This window comes from Microcebus murinus, chromosome 4 (genome assembly GCF_040939455.1).
Source record: "Microcebus murinus isolate Inina chromosome 4, M.murinus_Inina_mat1.0, whole genome shotgun sequence".
In the NCBI taxonomy this organism is placed as follows: domain Eukaryota; kingdom Metazoa; phylum Chordata; class Mammalia; order Primates; family Cheirogaleidae; genus Microcebus; species Microcebus murinus.
Window position 1 is genome coordinate 91031390 of NC_134107.1, and position 25506 is coordinate 91056895.

The window sequence follows — 25506 nt, forward strand, 5'->3', positions numbered from 1 at the left end:
TTCTGCTTCCTACATTGTTTCTATTTCTTTTTATTTCTTTTTCCCTCATATTTTTTTTTCCTTTTTTTCTTGTTAGGGACTTTTTAAATTTCATTCAATTTTTTTTTTTGAGACAGGGTCTCACTTTGTTGCCCGAGCTAGAGTGTTTTGGCGTCAGCCTAGCTCACAGCAACCTCAAACTCCTAGACCCAAGTGATCCTCCTGCCTCTCAGCCTCCCAAGTAGCACCACCATTTTTCTATTTTTAGCAAAAACAGGGTCTCACTCTTGCTCAGGCTGGTCTTGAACTCCTAACCTCAAGTGATCTTCCCGCCTTGGCCTCCCAGAGTGCTAGGATTACAGGTGTAAGCAACCATGCCTGGCCTGAGGGACTTTTAATTCTTAAATGATAGGAGACTATGCTTTCTGTCACCTTTGTATTTTCAGCATATAGTTAGGTACAATAAAAAGCTGTATCAATGTAGATGAATGAACCAATAAACAGAATAAGAAACACTAAAAAATGATTAAGAATGAAAAAGATGACTAAAGATGGGAGATGAACATCATTGTACTGATAAGATTACAGATCACTATCTTCTTGAGCCAGTAATTCAGGACTGTTGGGATTACCCCTGCCAATGGGTAGTCTCCAGCAAGATTACTGGATGGACAGACAGGCTTTTTAAGCAAACTTTAATAATTGGTGAATTAATTTAAATTTTTATTTAATTTTGTAACTCCCCTCCTGCCTGGAAGGGTTTAACATAGTCTATTTGCCTTACCCATTGCAGCATCCTCTTTAATTCTAGGTTTCTAAAAAAATTTTCCTCAGAGTTTATAAATAGGTAAACCACACCTATTTCTTTGAGGCAATTAAGATCTAGTTTACAAAAGAGCAGCAAAGGGAGTCCTAAATATAATGATTGAAATGACTTAATTAAGAGGAGGCCAGAAGGCTAAGAGGCAAAAATTACTTAATTGAAAACTTATTTCCCAATTTCGAATTGAAAGTTCTTATGCTCAAAGAAGGGAAACTTGAGGTCAACTGACAACATGATGCCTACTGTTTGTAAAGTACACCACAGATTTCCCTGGTAGTGGTTTAAAAGATTTCATAACCATGCTATCTGTAGCCCCTAACATGGTTATTTATATTTTAATGATGAAAGTAAAACATGATTTATTATAAAAAATATATGAAAAAAGTACTCTGAAAAATCACTTATAATTCTCCTACATAAAGAAAATTGCCATCAACCTGTTAATGTATATCCCAGATCTTTTTCTTTACAGATATTGATTTTTCCTAACAAAATCTGGATCATGCTATATATATTGCTTAACTGTGACTATTTTTAGTTTGAGATTTCTCAATTTAAATGCCCAGCAACACCAAGTGTCTACTGCCCCTTAGGTCTAAAGGCTAAAGTAACATGAGTTGAACTAGAATCAGAAAGAACAATTTCTTTTCTTAATTTTATCAATATCTCACTGCAAAGTCTAAGACCATTATCCATAACCACATCATCTACAATTCAAAAATCAAAAGACTAAAGACTAGATTTAAATTTGCCTTAAAGTGTAACCAAAGATCTCATTTTTTTTGTTGTTTCTTGAGATTTAATCATTCTTTCTTGCATCAAAAATAACAAAATTGTAGGGTGACATTAACACATGATCGTGAAACAAAAATGTGTTTCATTTCATTAGTCACAGGCTACATATCAACCAGCTGTCGAAGCTAAAAATATGCCTTAATTTAAAATTTTGTAAAACACAAGCATTTAAGACTCATTTTGAAAGAAATGTGACTTCTTTCAGTTTCAACCCACTACAAGCTTTGGAGAAGAACAAATGAGCACATCTACACCAAAAGAAAAAAAGGTAATGGTGGGTGAATTCAAGCTAATTTATTAATCATCAACACCACACTGTTCACATCTTATCAATAAACATACATTAAGGATGACAATTTAATACCACCCCAGATGTAAATAAAAATACATGGTCTCAAATTTTAAAAAAGGCTTGAAACAGAGCTCAAGATGCCAATAATAAAAAGTGTGCATTTTGTCAGGGGAGGAGTGAGCTGTGGAAAGATGGGCAGTAATAAATATTGTCACAGATTTCCTCATTAGGTGTTACAGCAACTTTGCCAGGGTTAGAGTCTGCAGTGACATCATCTAACTCTCAAACCTCAGCATCACGCTCAGGGAGCATGATACAGCACAGAGTAAGCCTCTAACAGCTATTCATCTCCTCTGGGACAAAAGCAGCATGTAGACTTCCATTTCTGGTCATGAGATCCCATCACCTAGGAAGCATGCCTCAAGGTAAACTTTACCACCATAAAATATGTTACTGGAAAACAGGTAATGGGATAAATTGAAATATAAGCACTCCATATGGATTTCAGGTGTAGTTATAGCAAATTGGAAAGAGATGCAAAGAAATTTCCAAGGTCTTGAAATTCGCAGTCATTTAAAAAGAAAAGACACTTCACTTGATTCTAGAAAAGAATCTCAGACTCACCTAATTCCTAGTTAGTGCCCTTGCCACTACATCATGCTGCCAATCATCAATATTTCCCTATGATATTCACTTTATTGAAATAAGAACATTGGGGCCTGGGAGGAAACATATGAAAGGGAAAGATCTCAAGTATTTTTCTGGCTTTTCATTTCCTCTTTAAGATATGTTCCAGTTACATTCAAAAAAGTAGTTGTCAACCAGAGGCACAGACTTACAGTTTTTCTGTCCCCATGTAGCCTCGCTGAATACATATTTGTTGATTAAGTCTTTAAACTCACAGGTAAAAATTTAGTGCACTGTAAAAAATGTAATCTCACAGGTAAAAACTTTTGGTCAATCATTATGGATTATAGTGACATCAATTAATTTCTAAATGTCAACATAATGGATCCTAGGGAATTAATTTTAAAAAATTATTTTGAACAGTCTTCAATTAAATTTTTGATAGATTGCAATATAATTATATTGCAATTATATAATACCATATATTACAGCAATTTGAATCTGCTTGCTTTGATACTCAAGACTGGTAGTGCAATTTATTTTCTCCACCAATAAAGACTTTCAAAGAGGGAAGGAGAATGGATGAAATGAGAGAGAAAGAAAAAAAAAGAAAAGAAAGCAAAACATGGGAAACACTAATAATTTATATTTATTGATAAACACAATATTTACTATTAAAGTACCTGCTACTTTAAACAGAGCTCTAGAAATGGAAAGTAACTTTTAAAAAAAGTAATGCTCAACTACTAGGCATCTACCCAAAAGAGCAAAAGACATTCTATAATAAAGACACCTGCACCTGAATGTTTATGGTAGCACAATTCACTATTGCAAGGATGTGGAAACAACTGAAGTGCCTGTTGATTCATGAGTGGATTATTAAAATTTGGTATATGTATACAATGGAATATTACTCAATTATAAGAAACCACAGTGACCTAGCACCTCTTATATTTTCCTGGATAGAGCTTGAGCCCATTATCCGAAGTGGGTATCACAAGATCAGAAGAATAGGCTCCACATGTCCTCGCCATCAAATTGGTACTGATTGATTAACACTATGGTGCTCACACAGTAGTAATATTCTCCAGGGATTAGGGAGTTGGGCGGGTGGTAAACTCACAACTATTGGATGCGGTGAGCATTGTAGAGGGGAATGGCAGCATGCCTCTAATCCTCGCTTGGGTGAGGCAAAGACATAAAATGTAACCAAAATGTTTGTACCCTCATAAGATCCTGAAAAAAAAAGTCTAAAAACCCCTCTAGACTGCAACCTCTACAAAAACAGGGGATCTTGTGTGTGTATGTTTGTGTCTGTGTGTGTATTTTTAATTTCTAATGCTCAGTGCATATTTATATATGTTAAAATGATCAGAAATGTTTGTTCAATTAATCAACTAACTGACAACTGAGACAATTTTATAAAAAATAAAATTGAACTAGCTGTGAAATGAACTATACAAAAAAAAAAAAAAGTAATGCTCAGCTACGTAATGTCTATTCAGCCTTGTAACAACAAAGAATAATTAACTAGCAGATAAAAACCTATGCAAGAAAGAGAAGGTGCAAAAAGAATATTGGAAAATCCTGAAACTAAGCTTCTTATGCTAGGGCTAACCTTTGTCAGGTTACAATCTCTCTCAGCCTCAGTTCCTTTACCCATAAAATGAAGAGATCATAGACTCTTATGTCTTAAGTTCTCTTCCAAATCCACAATTCTTTCTATTGGTTAAATGGGAAAAGCAAGGATAAAGAAGAATGAGATAAAGAAAACCTTGACTGAATATATAGACAGTTCTGTTTAATACTTGTCCTGAAAGCACAAATTTGTTCCAACATTTTGGATATACTGGGGAACATTCTGAGCATAATTTAATTTTTGCATTTGATTCTGTGTTATTTAATCCACAAGAAACACTAGCTGAATGCAGAAAACTGGCTCAGCGGAACCAGTCAGGGAAGAGTACACAAAGTACCTACAAGCACACATTCAAATATCTATCAGCTTCCTCAAAGCACGGTGTTATATGTCACACCCATCCATCTACCTTTGTCATATTTCAGATTATCCTTTCACTATTCCACAAGCTGCAGCTTTTCCAACACCACTCCACAAGCAAACTTCAGGTTTTCTTCAAGGTAAACTGCCATATTTATTGTGGTAGTTATGTTCTTTTAACCATTTAATATAGGTAAACTGTACTACCATCTTAATAGGTTCGTATCTCTTTTTTCATAATGTGCCACTAACAAAGTTTTTAAGAATTATGTTCCCAACCCCATTATCCCCATAAACCTTGTGGCTTTACTACACAATGATTTTATACCATGTTATAGTAGAACTGAATGTATTATTATTTGGGAAAAAAATAATTAATGACCAATTTATTTTTTTTCAAAGATAACAGATGGGCAAGCTTCCAGCAAGTTTACTTAAGCATGAAATCAAAGACAGAGAAAAGACTTTCTCTTTAGCCATCCTGTTGAAGAGTTGTTTTTTTCCTCCAAAGTCTATCCATTGACTAAGTAGCTCCCAAATCACACACTAGGTTTGGAGTAGAAAGGATACCATTCACCACGAAATAGTGAACAAAAGTTTGCATTTGTCCAGAACTAAAGAGGGGATGCAGAATGTATCTTCTAAATTCAGATCTTGATTCTGGCAGAAAATCTTGGTATGAACCACTATAAATGTTTCCTGTCCAAAAATGGGATGTTCAATAGCTACTCAATACCTACTATGAAAGAATACACAGCACAAAAAATATTATTTCTGGCCAGGCACAGTGGCTCGCACTTGTAATCCTAGCACTCTGGGAGGCCAAGGCAGGAGGATAGCTTGAGCTCAGGAGCTGGAGACCAGCCTGAGTAAGTGCACAACCCCATCTCTACTAAAAAAATAGAAAAATTAGCCAGGTGCAGTGTCACATGCCTGTAATCCCTGCTACTTGGGAGGCTGAGGCAGGAGGATTCCTTGAACCCAGGAGTTTGAGGTTGTAAGTAGGCTATAATAACACCACTGCACTCTAGCTGGCACGATAGAGTGAAAATCTGTCTCAAAAAAAAAATTATTTCTGCAATATAGTTATAACAGTATAGTACAAACCACAGAGCCTTTACTAATACTCCTAATTCTTGATAAACCCAGAGGTAAAGGAGGATAGTGAAATAAAGGAGGTCATACATTTTTCCTAGTTTCTAAGCAGAATAAAACAGAGGACAGATTGAACCACTTAGCATTGAAGCTAAAGGCTAGCTAAAACCAGTTGCTCAGAGCCAAAGGGCAGATAAAAATAATGATGCTATTTAGCATGCTCAAGAAAGATAGAGAACATAATTATTTTGCCTTCTTAAATGAACCTGGACTAAACACCAGGACTTACACCAAAAGTAACAAACATTAGTGTAGGACAACATGTGCTCCTATATATCAGGCAAAGTTATTTGGCTATCACAGTCATGATTCTGGCATCATTTCTTTTTTCCTTTTTTTTTTTTTTCCTGAGACAGTCTCACTCTGTCACCCAAGCTGAGTACAGTGGTGCAATCATAGCTCACTGCAGTCTCCAACTCCTGTGGTCAAGCAATCCTCCCCTGCCTCAGCCTCCCAAGTAGCTGGGACTATAGGTATGTATAACCACACATGGCTAATTTTTTTTATTTTTATCTTTGTAGAAATAGGGTCTCACTATGTTTCCCAGGCTGATCTTGAACTTCTTCTCTCAAGAGATCCTCCTGCTTTGGCCTCCCAAAATGCTGAGACTGGCCGGGCGTGGTGGCTCACGACTGTAATCCTAGCACTCTGGGAGGCCAAGGTGGGCGGATTGCTCGAGGTCAGGAGTTCGAAACCAGCCTGAGCAAGAGTGAGACCCCATCTCTACTATAAATACAAAGAAATTAATTGGCCAGCTAATGTATATAGAAAAAATTAGGCGGGCATGGTGGCGCATGCCTGTAGTCCCAGCTACTCAGGAGGCTGAGGCAGTAGGATTGCTTGAGCCTAGGAGTTTGAGGTTGCTGTGAGCTAGGCTGACGCCACAGCACTCACTCTAGCCTGGGCAACAAAGCAAGACTCTGTCTCAAAAAAAACAAAAAAAAACAAAACAAAACAAAATGCTGAGATCACAGGTGTGAGCCATCCCACAAGACCTTAACACCTTTCTTAAAGAATTAAACATATTAATTTTTTAAACATAATTGAGATTTTTGTTTATACACAAATATACATATATATGCAAAGGGGAAAAAACTGAAAGAAAAAAACACAAAAATGGTAATAGTGCTTGGGTAGTGAGATAATAGTTTATTTTTTTTTTGTCTATAGCTTTCATTATTTTATACAATGAATATATATTACTTTTATCATGAGAAGAAAACAAATATCTTTTTCAACAGTTAAGCGAAAGAAATAAATTCCTAATCATAGTTCATGCAGAATTAATAACGAGCCATCAAATGTCCCTGCTACTTTCCAAAGGGCCAAAGGTGAGTGGACTAGATTTGGCAGGCACTTTCCTTCATGCAGGAAAATCCACTGAAACTGGAATACAAAGACAGCTCTGCAGGAAAACTCTCAACCTCAGGAACATAGATAGCCACAGTGACAGACACTACACACCCAGCAGACACATCTCACTTGTTTGTTCCTTCTCTTATCAGCTGGCATTTTAGTGACTCCTATTGGCATTCGGAAAAATCTTTTGGGTAAAGCTCATAGAGAGTTAGTTAACCACTTGGGTACAGCGCTCACCGGCTGCGAAACCTTGCCCACAGCCGGCACTCATAGTCCGCACGATAGTTTGTGCTGTGCATTGACGACGAATCCGTGTTGTTCTTGTGTGATGAGGAAAGCTTTAAAGCACTGAAAGCTTGTTTTACTTTACAGGCAGCTTTACTTGTAATGTAAATCACAACAGGTAACATATACATATATGTTTTCATTACATTATTTTTAAATGTTCACAATTTTATTTTGATAAATGAAAAATTAGAAAAGTCATATCATGGCTGCTGGCTAAAGTCGCTGTGCACATTCACCTGTGGCTATCGACTATAGTCGACGCTGGGCTGTACGCGTTCATCAGTGGCTATCAACTATAGTTGACGCTCATACCAAAGTGGTTAATCAAATTTAACAATGTGTGGTAACAGAGAATATGGAAAACCAGAGACAACTAGTGACCGAAGCCTAAGAAATGTGCAAAAGTCCACCATAGATTTTCTAGCCAGCTTTCTCTAAACATCATTATCCCAATAATAATGAATACTCATTATCCACTGAGAAAGCATGCAAAGGCTAACTAATAGGTATATGACACTATCCTAGATGCTATGGTGAATACAAAACAAACAAGGTACAGTCATTCTCTTCATAGTATTCGCACTTCTAACGGGCAAAGATATGACATACATATCAAAAAATTTAAATAACATAAAACAAAAATAAATGGACTGCTCAATATGGACTTAAATAGTTGGACTCAAAGAGGAAGAGAATTTTGATAGTGTAAGAAGGGAGATGAGGGTAGTCCAGGCACAGGCATCAACATAAGCAAAGTCACTGGGTGGAAAAGGCAATGATGAATCTAGACAGACTGGAATGATAACCTGTTCAGAAAACAATATAAGTAAGGAGAGAGAGACAGATTCAGGCAGATTATAAATCACCTTAAAGCAGGGGTCCTCAAACTTTTTAAACAGGGGGCCAGTTTACTGTCCCTCAGACCATTGGAGGGCCGGACTATAGTTTAAAAAAAAACTATGAACAAATTCCTATGCACACTGAACATATCTTATTTTGAAGTAAAAAAACAAATGTGCAAAAATACCCTCATGTGGTCTGCGGGCTGTAGTTTGAGGACACCTGCCTTAAGAGTTCCTTTACCTCTAATCTATATGACATACCATTATCAGATTAAGAACAATTGTGGGAGAATCTATGGACCAGGTACTATGCTAAATATGACAGAGAGATGTATTATAGAATCTCATAATTTCAGAGTAGGTACCATTTTATAGATAGAAATTAAAATTAGCTTAGCAGGGAAGTTAACTAATTTGCCCAACGTCATCAACGTAAACAAAGGGCTATGATCTGAATGCAGGTCTCCTTGACTCCAAAGCCCAGGCTCTTTTTAAACCCCATGCTTCTCCTCCCCAGAGCACAGCCCTGATAACATCACTCTGAGTTTATAACACCCCTTATTGTGGTGTCCTCTCTCACCCTTTTGTCCAGCGTACCCTTAGTGATCCCTGTGTATTAAAGCCTGCTCTCCAGAGAGTATCTGCAGCTAAAATAAAAACACCCAATAACGGTTTACAAATACCCCTGGCCAAGGGTATTTTCCTTGTAACAGGAATTAGAGCCTTAAGTTAAAAGAATGAAGCTCTAACACAGTCATGTGGTAGAAATGCATATCTTACCTTCTCAGGAGACTAGGTCTCTCAAGAGACCAAAGATATATCTTCAAGATGTCCATTTTCACAGCTTATAGCTAAAGCTCATACAATAAGAATCTCACTCATGAATTCTGAGGGTCCCTAGGGGACCACTGTCATTATTGCCCTCATCTTTTTCATGATCAAAGATTTTATAAGTATCAAATGTCAAATGTGGGCCAGGCGCGGTGGCTCAAGCCTGTAATCCTAGCACTCTGGGAGGCCGAGGCGGGCGGATTGCTCGAGGTCAGGAGTTCGAAGCCAGCCTGAGCAAGAGCAAGACCCCGTCTCTACTATAAATAGAAAGAAATTAATTGGCCAACTGATATATATATATATAAAATTAGCCGGGCGTGGTGGCGCATGCCTGTAGTCCCAGCTACTTGGGAGGCTGAGGCAGAAGGATTGCTTGAGCCCAGGAGTTTGAGGTTGCTGTGAGCTAGGCTGACGCCACGGCACTCACTCTAGCCTGTGCAACAAAGCGAGACTCTGTCTCAAAAAAAAAAAAAAAAAAAAATGTCATATGTGCCATCTTTCAAAGGAACCGAAATAAAATTCACATGGGATCTCTGAGTATGTAAAGACAAGTAGGTAGAAGATCATGGCTCTGACAGAGATTGCTTCATGGAACTCACTATGGAAACAGTCTTCACTGACTGTTGATTTGCTAAAACCAGAATATAATAATAGCTAGGTCAAAGGTCCACTTGATAACTTGAAAGTTCCCCCCGAAGTATTTTAATGGGCCAAGGAATGATATGAGTTTCAGAACGATGATTCAAATTCTACCATAAGAAAATTTCCAGCCCACTCAAAAGCTTAGAAATTATATTAAATTATATGTGATATATAGAAAATAAGGAATGAGGTTAATTTGAAAATAAAAGTGATACTGTTCACTTTTTCTCAACAAAAGTTGTCATATCACCCTAAAAAATCACTTTCTAAGAAATTCTCATTTTATCAATGCTCTAATGTATATGCCAGTAGATTTTAGGGGTAGAATTCTTTTCCAAGAAGCAAGAAGAAAGTGTAACCCTTACATATCTGGATGGCTCTTCTAGGTTCTGGTCATTCATGTGGGTTGGAACAATCCGGGTGGCCAGGGGTCCCTCTGCAAAAGGTTTTGGTAACTGGCCTCTGAACTCTGATGGAATGAACTGAAGCTGCCAACTGTCAGAAACACAAATAAGAAGAATAATAAAAACACAGAAGGGATTGTACTGCTAAATGTACTTGAAACAAACAAACCAAAAAACAGAAAATCATGTGGACATGAAAAACATTTCACTTGAAGAAAAAAGATTTCTGTTGAAACCTCAACCAGGGAACATAGAGGCAGAGGTCACAAATCAGTCCAAAATCATTGAGAAATTTACAACTAGAGATCTCTAGACCCATTTCACCAACTCTCAGCATCGAAATTTGCAACCAAGTGGTCATAACATCAAACGACCAGGAAAGTGTCAAAGTTTATTGCCAATTACCATGTGATCAGAGGGACTTATCAAAATTAAAGCAAATTCACAGGTGTATAGAAAAAGAGTGAAAAGTAATATATGGCACAAAGAACATACTACTAGAGAAAAATTTTGTTCCTGAGTAAGCCTCAAAAATATCTTTAGCTCTAAAACTATTTCAAATGTAAGAGGCAAAGGCCAAAGTCAACACTTAAAAAGCAAGTTTTAATTTAATCATTAATGACCAATACAAGGTTTTAATTCAGCATTAAGATACTACCACCAGGTAAAGCTAAGTTGCTAAAGCCAGTCCTCAAATGGAAAAACATAATTCATCTTAAACATATTTCCCTTTACCTAAACAGGACTCTTCTCTGGTGAAATTAAGCAAAATACAAGGAACTCGAGGGCCTCTGCTATCACATCTAGCAACAGACAGCATCAAGAGAACTGGCACAGATGTCGTAAGTGTAGCTTTCCCCAGTGTCTGTATATTAGTGGAGAACTTTCACTGTTGGACAGAAAAAATTTCTTCTCTAAAAACACTCTAAAAAAAAAAAAAAAAACAAAACAAAAAAAACCACTCTTCTAGCTAGAGTTTCCAGATCACTTTTAGAAGTGGATTAATATCAGATAGTTACAGATCCACGAAGATCCACTAGTCTAGGACCCAAAGCATTTTCAGAAGTCCCCAGACACCTGTGGTTATGGGCAGTGTTAGGAGCATACCAGACATGGCACTCAACCTACTGAATACAGGAGGTGGGTGCACAACACAGATCCCACACCTCTCTGACATGGTAAACAATTCAATAAATTTCTGTGAAAATTCCAAAATGAAACAAAAATTAAGATGACACCACCACAGAATTGCTACATTTACTCCTTGATTTAAAACTCTGGGAATTAAAAGGACAACTTACTTATCAGGCAAAAGGAAGCTGCTGGGAAACCGATACCACTCTTTTCCTACACAGACATTCACAGGTCTGCCTTCTGGGACAGTGTGGATGGTTGGGTCTGTAGCAATTCGGTAAAATTCTGGATACAAATCAAGGGGCCCATGATATCCTAGAATGGAGAACAGTTAGCGAAAGCCAAAGATGAGTAAGATGAGATTCTGACATTTAATTATAATGCATGTTAACGTCCCACTGTAATCCACATGAAATTTAAAGAGTGTGAAGGGCCAGAGCAATTCCAGCAGGGAGCCTGCTCTACAGGTATAAAATGTCTCTGTAGTTGGGAAGACAATTACAACAGGGACCCTATTCTGCCAAAAATAATTTGCTTTCTTGCCCTTTTCTGCACCCCTTTGCCTTTTCAACTTTATGTTCCTTGAGCATATTTTAATATCCTAGATCCACATAATGATTATAAGAAAGAATATAAATTATAAGAATTTTATCCAAAATATGCATTTTAAGTTTAAGGCTTCTTTAATTCATCAGCATCCATTAAAAATTTTAAAAAGTCAATGAAAATAGAGAAAAAAATGTATAGTTAATCACACTAAAAGGAATTAATCTTCTTTTCAATCTCAAAGTACAGAAGTTACATTCCACTCATTAAGTCTATAGGTTTTTCCTGTAGAAAAGGCCTCTTCCTATTGTAAGCCAAATAGGTATTAAACAATCCTGCATCAAGTAAAACCCAATATGAAGTGCCTTATCAGTGTGGGTTCAGATATCCTCAGCATATCTACCTCTGAACAGTGCCACGGAGCGAGAAAATGATAAAAGCCCAAACAGGAAGACGGTTCCTAATGCCAGCCAATTTGACGTCACAGTATAGTGCTCTAGGCGGTATCGTTGAAACACAAAGTGATAACATTTCTAGAAGGAAAGAAAACTGTGTTGATAAAAGAATATATATACCTTCCAGATTAAACATAATCACAAGACATAGTAACAACAGTGAGGAAGCCAAAAAAGAGGTTATATTAAGGGTCTGAGCATTTGCAAACACTTAGCAAGGTACTCACTCCAAATTCTAAGATAAAAGCCAACTCCTCTAAGACTGACTATATAGTCTTGGCCAGCCAGAGGGCTTGCCAAGAAAGAAATCTCACTAGCTTGATAGGAAAATTATCCAGATATTTTGTTACTACTTAAATCCTAATAATTTATTTTTTAAAATACTTAAAAATGATTCTTGATAGTTTCCTTTGATATATAAGTATTTTCAATTTGTTTTGATATAATAAGCATTAATCTTTACTTTCCTTACTGACAAGTTTTTTTTTTTTTTTTTTGAGACAGAGTCTCGCTTTGTTGCCCAGGCTAGAGTGAGTGCCGTGGCGTCAGCCTAGCTCACAGCAACCTCACACTCCTGGGCTCAAGCAATCCTTCTGCCTCAGCCTCCCGAGTAGCTGGGACTACAGGCATGCGCCACCATGCCCGGCTAATTTTTTATATACATATCAGTTAGCCAATTAATTTCTTTCTATTTATAGTAGAGACGGGGTCTCGCTCTTGCTCAGGCTGGTTTTGAACTCCTGACCTTGAGCAATCCGCCCACCTCAGCCTCCCAGAGAGCTAGGATTACAGGCGTGAGCCACCGCGCCCTGCCCTTACTGACAAGTTTTCATCAAAGGTTTCAGTATCAACAAAATGTCTCATGACCAAACAAGAATTCCTCTCATAGAACATTAGGAATGTGCTGTTAATTATCTGCTAAAATAATTTATAAACTAGATCAATAGTATAATATATACGCACATGCATGGATTCCACTGTCTTTGAGTATCTTCTCCTCAGATTTCTTTCCTTCCTGCCTTCCCTCCAAGATGGGAACTACTTTTGGAAAGCAATTTTGCAATATATAACAAATGCCATAAATCTGTTTGACCCCCTTTTTATATTTTTGAGAATTTGTCCTAAGGAAACAATTCAAAAATCTAAATAAAGATATTTATCCTAGCAGTATTTATAATATTGAATAAATGAGTAACCTAAATTCTAATATGAATTATATCCAATCATTATACATAACTAAGTCAATATATATTATTATATATTATGTAATGTTATAGCAACATAGAGAATGTAATGGTATAATAATAAGTTAAAATGGATATAAAGTTATATATACACTTATTATCACAATCATATTTGATTGTGATAATATCACAATGATTGTGATCATATCACAATGATATTTGAATATAAAAATGCCAAAAGGTGTTTTTGTTAGGGCAGTGGAACTAATTTTTCTTTTACCACTTTCTAAATTATCTACAATGAAGTTCAATTACTTTTATAATTAAAATTATTTTTTAAAACTATCATTCTAACATTGATGAACCTTAAAAACTATGCTAAAAGTGAAAGAAGCCAGTCACAAAGACCACATATTTTATGATTCCATTTATATGAAATATCCAGAATAGGCAAATCTATAGAGACAGAAAGTAGATTAGTGGTTATCTAGGACTGGGAAGATATGGGAAAGGGATTGGGGGGGTGGAACAGCAGCCAAAGGATACAGGGTTTCTAAGATGATAAAAATGTTCTAAAACTGACTATGGTAATGGTTGCACATATCTGTGAATATACTAAAAACCACTGAATTATACACTTTAAATAGATGAACTGTATGGTTTGTGAATTCTATCTCAATAAATCTTTTAAGAAAAAAACTATCCTAATTTTTTTTTCTGCCAATTGCAAATGGTAGCAAAGGGTAAGAAAAGATCCAAGGTTCCTAAGACCATAAGTACAGATATATTTAAAGTTATTATAAGATTAGCTCCACCACGTTATTAACCTGGACAGGTTTTAAACCAGGATTACAAAGTGTCTCATACTGCTAACTGCCTGATGTAATCCCAAGCTCTTGAGCAAGTTTTATTTCAATCTATTAGTTGAAGAGCAGCCATTCCATTAGCTCTGACACAGAATGGAAATTCTGTAATTTGATTCTTGTTGACAAGAGACAAATTAACACTGCAAACATATCATCAGGAAATAAGAGTATGATAAACACCTAAGCAATCAATACATAAAGCTTTAATAATATGATCCATATCAGGTTTAATGGTATGGATAAAATATCTTATGTGAAAGCATCTATAATTTGCACTTAGGTTTTGTGAGCAATTATTTAATAAGTGAAACAGAATGAGACAGATATACTTTTCCTTGAAACTCACCTGAAGTGCAGAAAGAGCCACAGCGCCACAGAGACATATAAGTGGATATACAGGGAAAAGAAATCTCTCCTCTTTGTGAGGCTGGATGAAGAAAATTATAAACCAAATATACATTGGAGCCAAGGTAAGCCAATATGGGTGGCCTAAATTCTGAACTGCAAGACACAGAAAAATACCCACATTTCAACATATTAGAACATAATAACATATTTAGTTTCAATGCTATCTTGATCTCAAATTTGGCAGTATGCCCTAGTCCTGGGACATTCCATAAAAATGCTTCAACTCTCGTATTCGCATTTTCTGCAATGTGATAAAGGCAATAAAGGCTCAAGTAGAGAGAAGAATATACTCCTTAGCTCTTCCAAGAAATTCAAAATCTAGGGAAGCATGATACTGGATTTGGCCAAAACACAAATGAAAGTCAAGTTAATGGGTAATAGAACTTAATAAATTCTACATTGGGTGAAGAAAAAAAAGCCACTTCCCGCTAATGAATCCTGCCACTAAAACTAAAGGTTACTGAGATTAACCAAAAGTATAACATAAACTCTTTCTTGGGTTTTAATTCTTATGTTCTGTTGAATACATTCATCGTCTTATCTATACCCTAGTTTGTACAAATAGCCATAGATCAAAGGAAAAAAAATGTTGGATTCTCAAACTCATTACTGGTTTTCATCATGCCACAAATGACAGTTTGTTTCAAAGTAAACATAAAAATGCTCTTAAAGGAAGTTTACTGATTAAGTTTTTTCTCCTCTTCTGCAATATTCATCCACTTTTAATTCCAAAATTGTAACCAAAATGTACTTAAAGCATGTGAAAGAATTAAAGGAATGTAATGAACACTAATACCCAAGAACCTGCTGGAAAGTTCCTGTGGTTAGGTTCATGAGCACTGACTGACAAGCCTGCAACCCACAGTGACGCTTTGTCTCCTACTGAGATTGTATTAGTAATAAGGAGCAGTGCAGACTCTGGCAAAGGGTAGATAGCACCCCCTGGTGTCCACTGTGCGGTAGAGAGCAAGTTTAGACTACAAGATCAGGACTTGAAGATCCCCTTCCACAATGCCTTATCTAGGGTTCCTGGATTATCTGGATCGCTGCAGAAATTCCTTAGGGATAAAAATTCTTGAACTGCAATAATAAGATTATTTGTAAAACTTTTTGCTCTAGGATTTTTTTTTTTTTTTTTTTTTTTTTTTTGAGACAGAGTCTCACTTTGTTGCCCAGGCTAGAGTGAGTGCCGTGGCGTCAGCCTAGCTCACAGCAACCTCAAACTCCTGGGCTCGAGTGATCCTTCTGCCTCAGCCTCCCGGGTAGCTGGGACTACAGGCATGCGCCACCATGCCCGGCTAATTTTTTTTTATATATATATCAGTTGGCCAATTAATTTCTTTCTATTTATAGTAGAGACGGGGTCTCGCTCAGGCTGGTTTTTGAACTCCTGACCTCGAGCAATCCGCCCGCCTCGGCCTCCCAAGAGCTAGGATTACAGGCGTGAGCCACAGCGCCCGGCCTGCTCTAGGATTTTATCAGAAGATAAATCCTATAACTTAGGATTTATACCCTTCCCAGGTAGCATATTTTAAGTTAGAATTTTCTTTTAATTAGAAGAAATAAATCTATTTATTGTCTATAAGTAAGCAGTCTTTTTCTCTTTTGTACCCTAAAAGCTAACCAATGATTTTAAAATGTGGTCAAATATTTTGAAATGTCCTCCATAAAATATACAAACTCAAAACCACAACTGGACATGATGGGATCATGGCTAATTTACTTCCTGCCACTTTGTATTTTTGTACTTGTTTTCCTTTTAAAAGAGTATTGTTTCTATTGTAAAATACACAGTAAAATATTTTAAAACACAGAAAGTACTCATTTTCTTACTAGGTAGATATGTGTGTGCATGACACACTTTTAAATCAGCATTAGTTTATGTTGTACAATTATTTCCTACTGTAGTAAACAGCTTAATATCTTGTTATTTTACTTACATCACAAGCACTTCCAAATTTTCCATAAGCAAAAATTATTTTTATTTTAATAAAGATGGGGTCTCACTATGTTGCCTAAGTTGGTCTTCAACTCCCAGGCTCAAGCAATCCTCCCTCCTCAGCCTCCCAAGCAGCTGGGACTACAGGTGTGTACCACCTCACCCAGCTCTCATAAAGTATTTTTATAGTCAGAAAAATAGTTACTTTTCAAAAAAAGAAAACGTGATTCTGAAGAAATAAAAGACAGAGAGGCATAAGTTAACACCTCAAGGGAGCAAACAGCTGAATCCAAAATGTGGGACGTTATGCAAGATGTATGGCCTCATTTCTCTAAAGAAATCTTTGGGAGAAAAAAGTAAGATGGGGTCCTGTTAAAAAGCTTAAGTAGGCCGGGCATGGTGGCTCACGCCTGTAATCCTAGCACTCTGGAAGGCCGAGGTGGGCGGATTGCTCAAGATCAGGAGTTCGAAACCAGCCTGAGCGAGACCCTGTCTCTACTATAAAAATAGAAAGAAATTAATTGGCCAACTAATATATATATATATATAAATTAGCTGGGCATGGTGGTGCATGCCTGTAGTCCCAGCTACTTGGGAGACTGAGGCAGTAGGATTGCTTGAGCCCAGGAGTTTGAGGTTGCTGTGAGCTAGGCTGACACCACGGCACTCACTCTAGCCTGGGCAACAAAGTGAGACTCTGTCTCAAAAAAAAAAAAAAAAAAGTTTAAGTAAAATAACACCAAATTCAGCAAGTGAATTGCGTTTAGATTCCGCTTTAAGCTAACTATAAAGGGCTATTTTCCAGACAATCTAGGAAATCTGAATATCAAGTAGGTTTTAGATGATATTAAGGAATTATTGTTAATTTTGTTAGGATAATGGCATCATGGTTATGGTAAAAGTCCTAATAAACACACAAAAAAATGACTCTGAATGCTGCTCTAATATTCTTAAACCACACTGAAGTTGCTATAAATCATTAATAGTAGAAAAGCAGAATGGAGGTAGAATGGGGGGATCAATCATATGACATTCAAATCAGACTGAAAAGTCTGAAATCAAATCTCTTTCCAAACCTCATATGAGTTTCTGTTCAAATCTGTCTTCCATAAATGATAGGCACTAGATATCCAGAGCCACGACAACTTGAGAAAACACCAGCTGTGCAATACAGAATCAGAGCAAGCAAAATAAATGGCAAACCAAACCTTCCCCAGAAGGCAAACACAAAAGCAAAATGGAACAAAGAGAAGCACCAGGCTTCTGAGGAAGTCCAAGCTTCTCTGACCTTGGAATCAAATTTGGAGGAATCCTTTTTTGGTCCAGTTTTTAAATTTCTGGTTGAAATACTTTCCCAAAGAGTATTTGCCTCTAGCATGAATTATCTTAAGGAATCTACCAGGTTAACACACATTTCTTTAAAAGAGAGAAGACTCAAATAGGGTTGTTATCTTCTGAAATGCTATAAATGTTTTTGCCTCCCTGGGTGATTGTGTAAATTATACTGACTTTCTCACTTGAAGGGATAACAAAGCTCCTTCTGTCAGTGTAATTTGCAACAATTAACCGAATCTTCACACAGGTTCAAATAATCAATGATTATAGGCTGAAAATTCAATAAGCCAACGATTTCCATAGGAAAAAATGGAGACTAAAATAAGTAGGATTCTTCTTTGGTTCTTGGTATACATTGTTACTTGCTCTTTTCCTCCCAGAAAACCTACCATCTGTTATGCCACTCACCATGAAATCTCTGCAGCAGGTATTCCATAAGAGAAGTCAGAGGCAAAACCAGGAGAGCCAAAGCAAACGCTATGTTGAAATTCAGAAATCCATTAATTAAATAGAAATACCATGATTCTGTACCTGAGGGAGACACAAGAGGTAAGAAATCATTATTAGATGCCTTCAATGCCTATTATAGCACTTGATGCATCTTGCTCTTTGTTTAAGTAGCACTGATGGTCCAATGATTCAAGTCAATGAGAGTCCATAGCCCACTCTTTCATGCTCAGCCACACACAGGAGCACAAAACCAGAAAATAGAAAGACAATGGGACTGGGCATGAGGATTTAGACAGAAATCAAGATTCAAACAGTGTATTTTCTATAGAGACCACATTATCCAGCCCAAACTGCTACGTCCAAATGAAACAAATACTTTTTCAGAACCACCAAATAATTTAAATACCTTTCAAGCTATATAACTAAAATGATAAAAATGCCATTTCAACTTAACTACTCTCTCAACATTCTGCAGACCAAAGGAAAGAGTAATAAAAGAACGTGGTTTGAGCTATTCAGGCCTCTCCCACTCGGTTTTCACCTGCTTGTCCCATTTACATTCTAGCATCTTTCCCCTTGATATGCTCAACCACTATTTTATAGTCATGTACAAAGGGCACTATGTGTTTCGTAAAAAACAACAACTTGTTTTTCTCAGAATCATGTTCACAGACCCAGGCCCTGCTCAGAAGCTTTGAGGATTCAGAATGAAGCAAAATGACTAAGAAACTCAAGCCTCACTCACACTAGTTTTGATTCTTTAACTCAAACTCCTTAAACCCAAGTGATGAGAAACAGGCCCCCCTCTGCACATTTAGCAGGTTTTTCATCAGCTTTTCCCCTCTGTATGATTACTTCAATCAGGCAGTGAATGACACACGCGGGTTTTAATCACTGTGTGTTGTGACACCCGCCTTGCACCATAGCAATTTCCTGCAATCAGCATTGCTTAAAAGGGTAATTAGAAGGCAGAGGAATAGTCAGAAAAACCTGACATTCTTGTAGCTTGCACAGCAAAATAAGATTAGAAACCAAACCCATAATGCTAGAAACATTCAGGGGAGAAGTAAAGTGGAGGAAGGTTACACTAAGGAAGGGTTCAAGTTCAACTGTGTGTTACCTTTAGGGGAAGCTCACTCCTTCCTTTCTAAATGCAATGACTGAGATTGTTCATGAACAGAGGTCCTATTCCAGGCCAAGTTCATTAGGGGCATTTTAATCTTATATTCTTTTTTTTTTTTTTTTTTTTTTTGAGACAGAGTCTCACTTTTGTTGCCCTGGCTAGAGTGAGTGCCGTGGAGTCAGTCTAGCTCACAGCAACCTCAAACTCCTGGGCTCAAGCGATCCTACTGCCTCAGCCTCCCAAGTAGCTGGGACTACAGGCATGCACCACCATGCCCAGATAATTTTTTGTATATATATTTTTAGTTGGTCAATTAATTTCTTTCTATTTTTAGTAGAGACGGGGTCTCGCTCAGGATGGTTTCGAACTCCCAACCTCGAGCAATCCGCCCGCCTCGGCCTCCCAGAGTGCTAGGATTACAGGCGTGAGCCACCGCGCCCGGCCTAATCTTATATTCTTTACAAATAACATTTGGGTTAGGAAACTCATGGATGTTTTATTTTTAAAACAGACACGTGTCTTCTTTGAATTTTAATTAATATTTAACAACATATTTCCTGAACTGAGTACTTTATGATCCAGTTTCCAGAGAGCTAAGCTTTTGCACAATCCTCTCCTGAATACCAGTGTGGACCCAGTGCTATCAACCTTTGACCTGCATTTTTTCTTAACAGAATTCTGGAAATCTGAGCTTATGAAGAAAAACCACAGTGAGACCAGAAAGGCGTCATCCTTTATATCATCTATTGCAGAGGCTAACCATCAATAAAAAAAAGCCCCTTCTCTCGTTGATATTTGCAAATATAGATTGTTTTTTCAGAAAAACTCTTAAGTTTCCACCAAATATTTGTCTCCAACACAGCTTACTTTAGAACTACCTTTTTACCTATATATACTATACTCTGAGATGCAGAAACAAAAGTATTAATTTGGTAAACTCAATTATTCTTATGTGTTCGGAGTTCAGAAATAAAGTTCTCAGCTAGGCTGTGACCCGTTTCATAATCAATGGTTAATTCCCAGAAGGATGGGGCAAAAATCAGGGGATAAGCCAAGAGTGAAGAAGGTTCAAGTAACAACAGTCTTAAAAACAAGGGCAAAAGGGAACAAAAAGAGTGAGTTCTTTAGTTAGTGTTCTCCCCTACTTGATGACACACCTGCCTGAGGAAAGAAAACGGTATAAACTTTTATCTCTTTCCTGGGAGATACTCAATGCTGCTGCTCAGAAAGCATTAAAGCTGAACTATGCAGAAAAAACACATCAGAATGACAAGCTAAGCAATGAACTGGTGCAAGTCGTTAGGTGAAAGAAAGCTGGCAGCAGGGTCTCTGCAGGGAGTGACTCACCAATCTGCCTTTTTATGGAAAGTACCTTTCATTCAAATGAGCTGAAGGGAGCTTTCAAAGAGGCCAAAAGAAGGGATAATGTTTACTGTTCCGTAGATTGAATGAAGGGGAACCATTTTACATAACTGCAATTTTACAGAACTGTAGGAATTAAATTATAGTAAGTCATCCTTATAAATGTCAAATTTGTACCACTAAGAGGGAAAAGCCACCAAATTTCAACAGAAATAATTAACAAAAGAACAAAGGCTCTAGAATAATTCTGGCTGGCAGTCAGCTTTAAGCAGGACTCAGAAGACCCCACTGTGGCTTTCTCCTCTGCTGCTACAAGAATGGAAAACTGTGGGCCTTCTAACAGAGGGCATTTGCCTGTACCTTCTGAAGCTTCCTATCCAGTTATCTGGGAGCCCTTGATAAAATATGCAAACAGGCCGGGCCCGTGGCTCTCACCTGTAATCCTAGCCCTCTGGGAGGCCGAGGAGGGCGAATTGCTCAAGGTCAGGAGTTCAAAACTAGCCTGAACAAGAGCGAGACCCGTCTCTACTATAAATAGAAATAAATTAATTGGCCAACTAATATATATAGAAAAAATTAGCCGGGCATGGTGGCGCATGCCTGTAGTACCAGCTACTCGGGAGGCTGAGGCAGGAGGATTGCTTGAGCCCAGGAGTTTGAGGTTGCTGTGAGCTAGGATGACACCATGGCACTCACTCTAGCCTAGGCAACAAAGCAAGACTCTGCCTCAAAAAAAAAAAAAAAATGCAAACAGGCAATCAGATCTTGTCCAAAGCTGCAAAGTGGCATCCTGAGTAGACCCACTGTTCTTTTTGAAGAAAGAGCCTTTCCTTTCTTCTTCAGGACTGTCTACTCCCACTGTTCACTCACCAGACAAAAATACTTGTTGACATCAACACATGAGAACTCGAAATGTTACAAGAGGCAAAATCAGTGCCAAGACCAATCCCTCTTTTTCGGCAATACAAATTTCATCTCCTGATCTTTGATCCTACCAAGATGTTTTGCCTATGACTTTGCAATTTTAGTCTTCACTAATCTAAATTTCCTAAATGCCAAGTATCCTTTATCTCATCCAAACACTCCTTTCTTCGAAAAAAGGGTCTAGTGCAGTGCTCCCTTGTGAAAGAGAATTTCCCAATGTGCATGTCACTCTGCCACCCAAGCTCTCTAGGGACTCACCCTCAAAGCCAAAATGTGCAAACCTTCAAAGGTGCAACTTCCCAACCTTTCTATAGATTGGCACTTAACTTTTACTACCCCAATTCATGCTGTTCACAAGCTTATTCTCCTATAGAGTCTCAATAGCCAAACTCCAGGGTTTTGTTAAGGTTGTTTTCAATGGAGAGAACACAGGCTTCAGAGTCAGACAACCCTGGACTCTTTCTTTTTGACACAGAGTACAGTGGCATGATCATAGCTCACTGCAACCTCAAACTCCTGGGCTCAAGCAATCCTCTTTGCCTCAGCCTCCTGAGTAGTTGGAACTATAGGGGTGCACCACGACACCTGGCTAATTCTTCTATTTTCTTTTAGTAGTGACAGGGTATTGCTCTTGCTCAGGCTGATCTCTAACTCCTGAGCTCAAGCAATCCTCCGGCCTCCGCCTCCCAGAGTGCTGGGATTATAGGTGTGAGCCATCCCAGACTGCTGGGATTACAGGTGTGAGCCATGGGGCCTGGCCTAACCCTGGACTCTTATCCCATTTCTGCTACTTAGTCAACAATGTGGCAAGTTCCTCACCATCTCAACCTCAGTTTCTTCATCTAAGAATACAGATTAATAATGCCTATCTCACAGAGTTTTTATGAAGGGAAGAAGATAGTATGTGTTAAATTTCTGGCACATAATAAGCATTTGATAAACAGAAGCTATTGTAATTAATGTCTATGGAAATGCACTCCTTTTATTTCCCCTGGCTTCAAAAGAAAGGAGTCAAGTCAGATCTTCAATGTATCATTAGCATATGCAATCTAGTCAAGAAAGTGTAGAAAGGTCCCTTCAAAAACCAGGAACAACAGAGAGGGTAAATATTTATATGATTACAGTCACAACAGAGAGACTGAAATCAACTTGCTCATGCCTTAACAGTCGCTACCTAAAATACAGCCGATGCTGAATATTATATTTTTCAAAAGAACTCAGTATTCAGTCTTTTTGCCTCAGCAGTCCCTACACTTTACATTCCATTTGTCTGAAATGCACCCCCTAACATCTACATTCTTACTCTTCCTTCCAGGCTCAGTTCAAGAACCACACCTTTCCTGATACCACCAGAGGGACTTGCTCCTATGATTCCCTATCTCCCCACTGTGGCACATGATACACTGTCCTGTAATTATATATCTGTGTGTCTGCAGCCTCATTAGATGGCAAGTTTTATGAGGATGTGTGGTAAGTGATCAAAAGCAATTTGCTAAAGTCTATTTATCCATTCATTCAAGAAGTATTTGTAGGTTTAGAAGCTCTTACAGATGAGAAATAGCACTAAGAGATGTATGCAAAAACTATCCAGACAGTGCATTTTTAATTTTCAGATAAGAAACTATGGGCCTACCATAGTTAATGAGGCACTTGGAGCAAGAGACTTCTGTAAAATAGCCAAAATAATGCCAAATAGTACCAAACATGTAAGTAAAGTGAAAGAGCTAGGTTTCCAAGACAAAAAAGGCATTTTATGGGCCGGTGCAGTGGCTCATGCCTGTAATCCCAGCACTTTGGGAGGCTGACGGGGAAGGACTGCTAGAGGCCAGGAGTTCAAGCCCAGCCTGGGTAACACAGTGACACCCTATCTCTACAAAAACAAAAAACATTAGCCAATTATGATAACATGCTCCTGTAGTCCCAGCTACTCAGGAGGATGAGGCAGGAGGACTGCTTGAGCCCAGGAGTTCAAGGCTGCAGCGAGCTATGATCACGCTGTTGCACTCCACCCTAGGAGACAGAGCAAGACTCTGTTTCTTTAATAAAAAAAAGGTATTTTACATCTATTATTCTTATTTGGTACCAAGAAAATCCCAAATTAGCAGGGATCCCATAACAGGTCTAATCAAAGTGGTCCTAGGACACAACAGTAAACAGGACACTAATGCAACCTGATGGATCCTCCAGAATTCATTCAGTCATTCATTTTTGACAAATCTGTACTGTAAACCTGGAATATACAAGGAATTCCTACTCCTAATATGGAAGAAGTAGTCTCTCTGCAGGGCTGGTAAAGCAAAAAACAGGTAACACTCTTTAAAAGAATGGAAATCAGACTAAAAAAAAATTTGTCAAATTCAAAGATGAGTTAAAAGTGCAAAATTTCTACCATCAAGGAACAACTTCCCAAAGTCTGCCTGACCGCAGTACTGCATCAGGCCTGTTAATGGCCAGTATGAGAATTCTCTCTGTCCTAACAGGGCTTTTGATACCACTAGGAAAGTAATCAGTTCCTGCACATCCAAAATAGCAAAATCTGAAATGAAGCTATCACAGGTTCATCAAAGTAGGAAGAAAGAAGCCCCCAGGACTCTTTCCCAGTAAAAATTGAAATGAACAGCAAATGCCAATGTCCAAGGAAAGACTGACCACTGCTCTACTGGATCCCCAAACCTACCTACCACAGGAGTTCTTGATCAACCCACTGTTAAACTAGAAATGTAAACTTAAATCAGAATTTATTCTTTCCCATCAAGCTGATTATTTCTAGATTTAGAAGCCTCATCAATCTAGAGGGCTATAAAAAAAATCTGTCACTTTCATATTCTCTCACAGTTTTATAAATAAAGTCAGAATATCAATATATTAATGGTTAATTATATCAATATAAAATATATTAACCCAATTTACATGAAAGTAGAGAAGCCAGTTTTTCAAAATTAACACAAATTGGCCAGATGCGGTGCTCACGCCTGTAATCCTAGCAGTCTGTGAAGCCAAGGTGGGCGGATTGCTCAAGCTCAGGAGTTTGAAACCAGCCTGAGCAAGAACGAGACCCCATCTCTACTATAAATAGAAAGAAATTAATTGGCCAACTAATATATACAAAAAAAAATTAGCCAGCATGGTGGCGCATGCCTGTAGTCCCAGCTACTTGGGAGGCTAAGGCAGGAGGACTGCTTGAGCCCAGGAGTTTGAGGTTGCTGTGAGCTAGGCTGACGCCATGGCACTCACTCTAACCTGGGCAACAAAGTGAGACTCTGTCTCAAAAAACCCCACAAAATTAACACAAATTAACTCAATTTATTTACCACTACAGAATGGATATTATATTGCCAATAGGTTTTGTGTAAAATGATTTCTACTGTGTGATCTGGGTCTAAGACCTTTTATTGCCTTGTGGAATCAAACAAAATTTTACAAGTAAACTAAAACAAGGGACAATTATAAACATGCAAACTCTCCCTAGCTAAAGGGAGACATCTAGAGGCAAAAGCTTAAACACAGGGGACATGTCTCATGTCCTCAGGGATCTTGGAGCCAAAAAGGAGCCTTTTTAAAGTTCTTTCACTTAGTGATTATTCTCTAACCTAACCATGCAGTTTGTGAATTCATCGAACAAAACACTGCTTATTTTAACATATTACTTGCCATGTAAAATGACAATATTCCCCAAATCCTAGGAGGTTCAAGTAAATCTCATTCATTTCTTACTTTAAATCGCCATGTTCAACCTGTCGGTTC

At 37.8% G+C, this 25506-nt stretch overlaps 1 protein-coding gene across 3 annotated transcripts in view; it reads right to left on the reverse strand.

Annotated features, from left to right (window-relative positions):
• The window catches only part of ALG9 (ALG9 alpha-1,2-mannosyltransferase), a 90956-nt gene that overhangs the window by 42850 nt on the left and 22600 nt on the right, over window positions 1-25506 (reverse strand). For all 3 annotated transcript variants that reach the window (XM_076002504.1, XM_012749550.3, XM_076002505.1), the window contains 5 exons: window positions 18312-18434; window positions 14568-14722; window positions 12120-12249; window positions 11338-11485; window positions 9998-10127 (listed from right to left, as the gene is read on the reverse strand). In XM_076002504.1, coding sequence (XP_075858619.1) covers window positions 9998-10127; window positions 11338-11485; window positions 12120-12249; window positions 14568-14722; window positions 18312-18434 — 686 coding nt within the window. The remainder of the gene's footprint in view (window positions 1-9997; window positions 10128-11337; window positions 11486-12119; window positions 12250-14567; window positions 14723-18311; window positions 18435-25506) is intronic.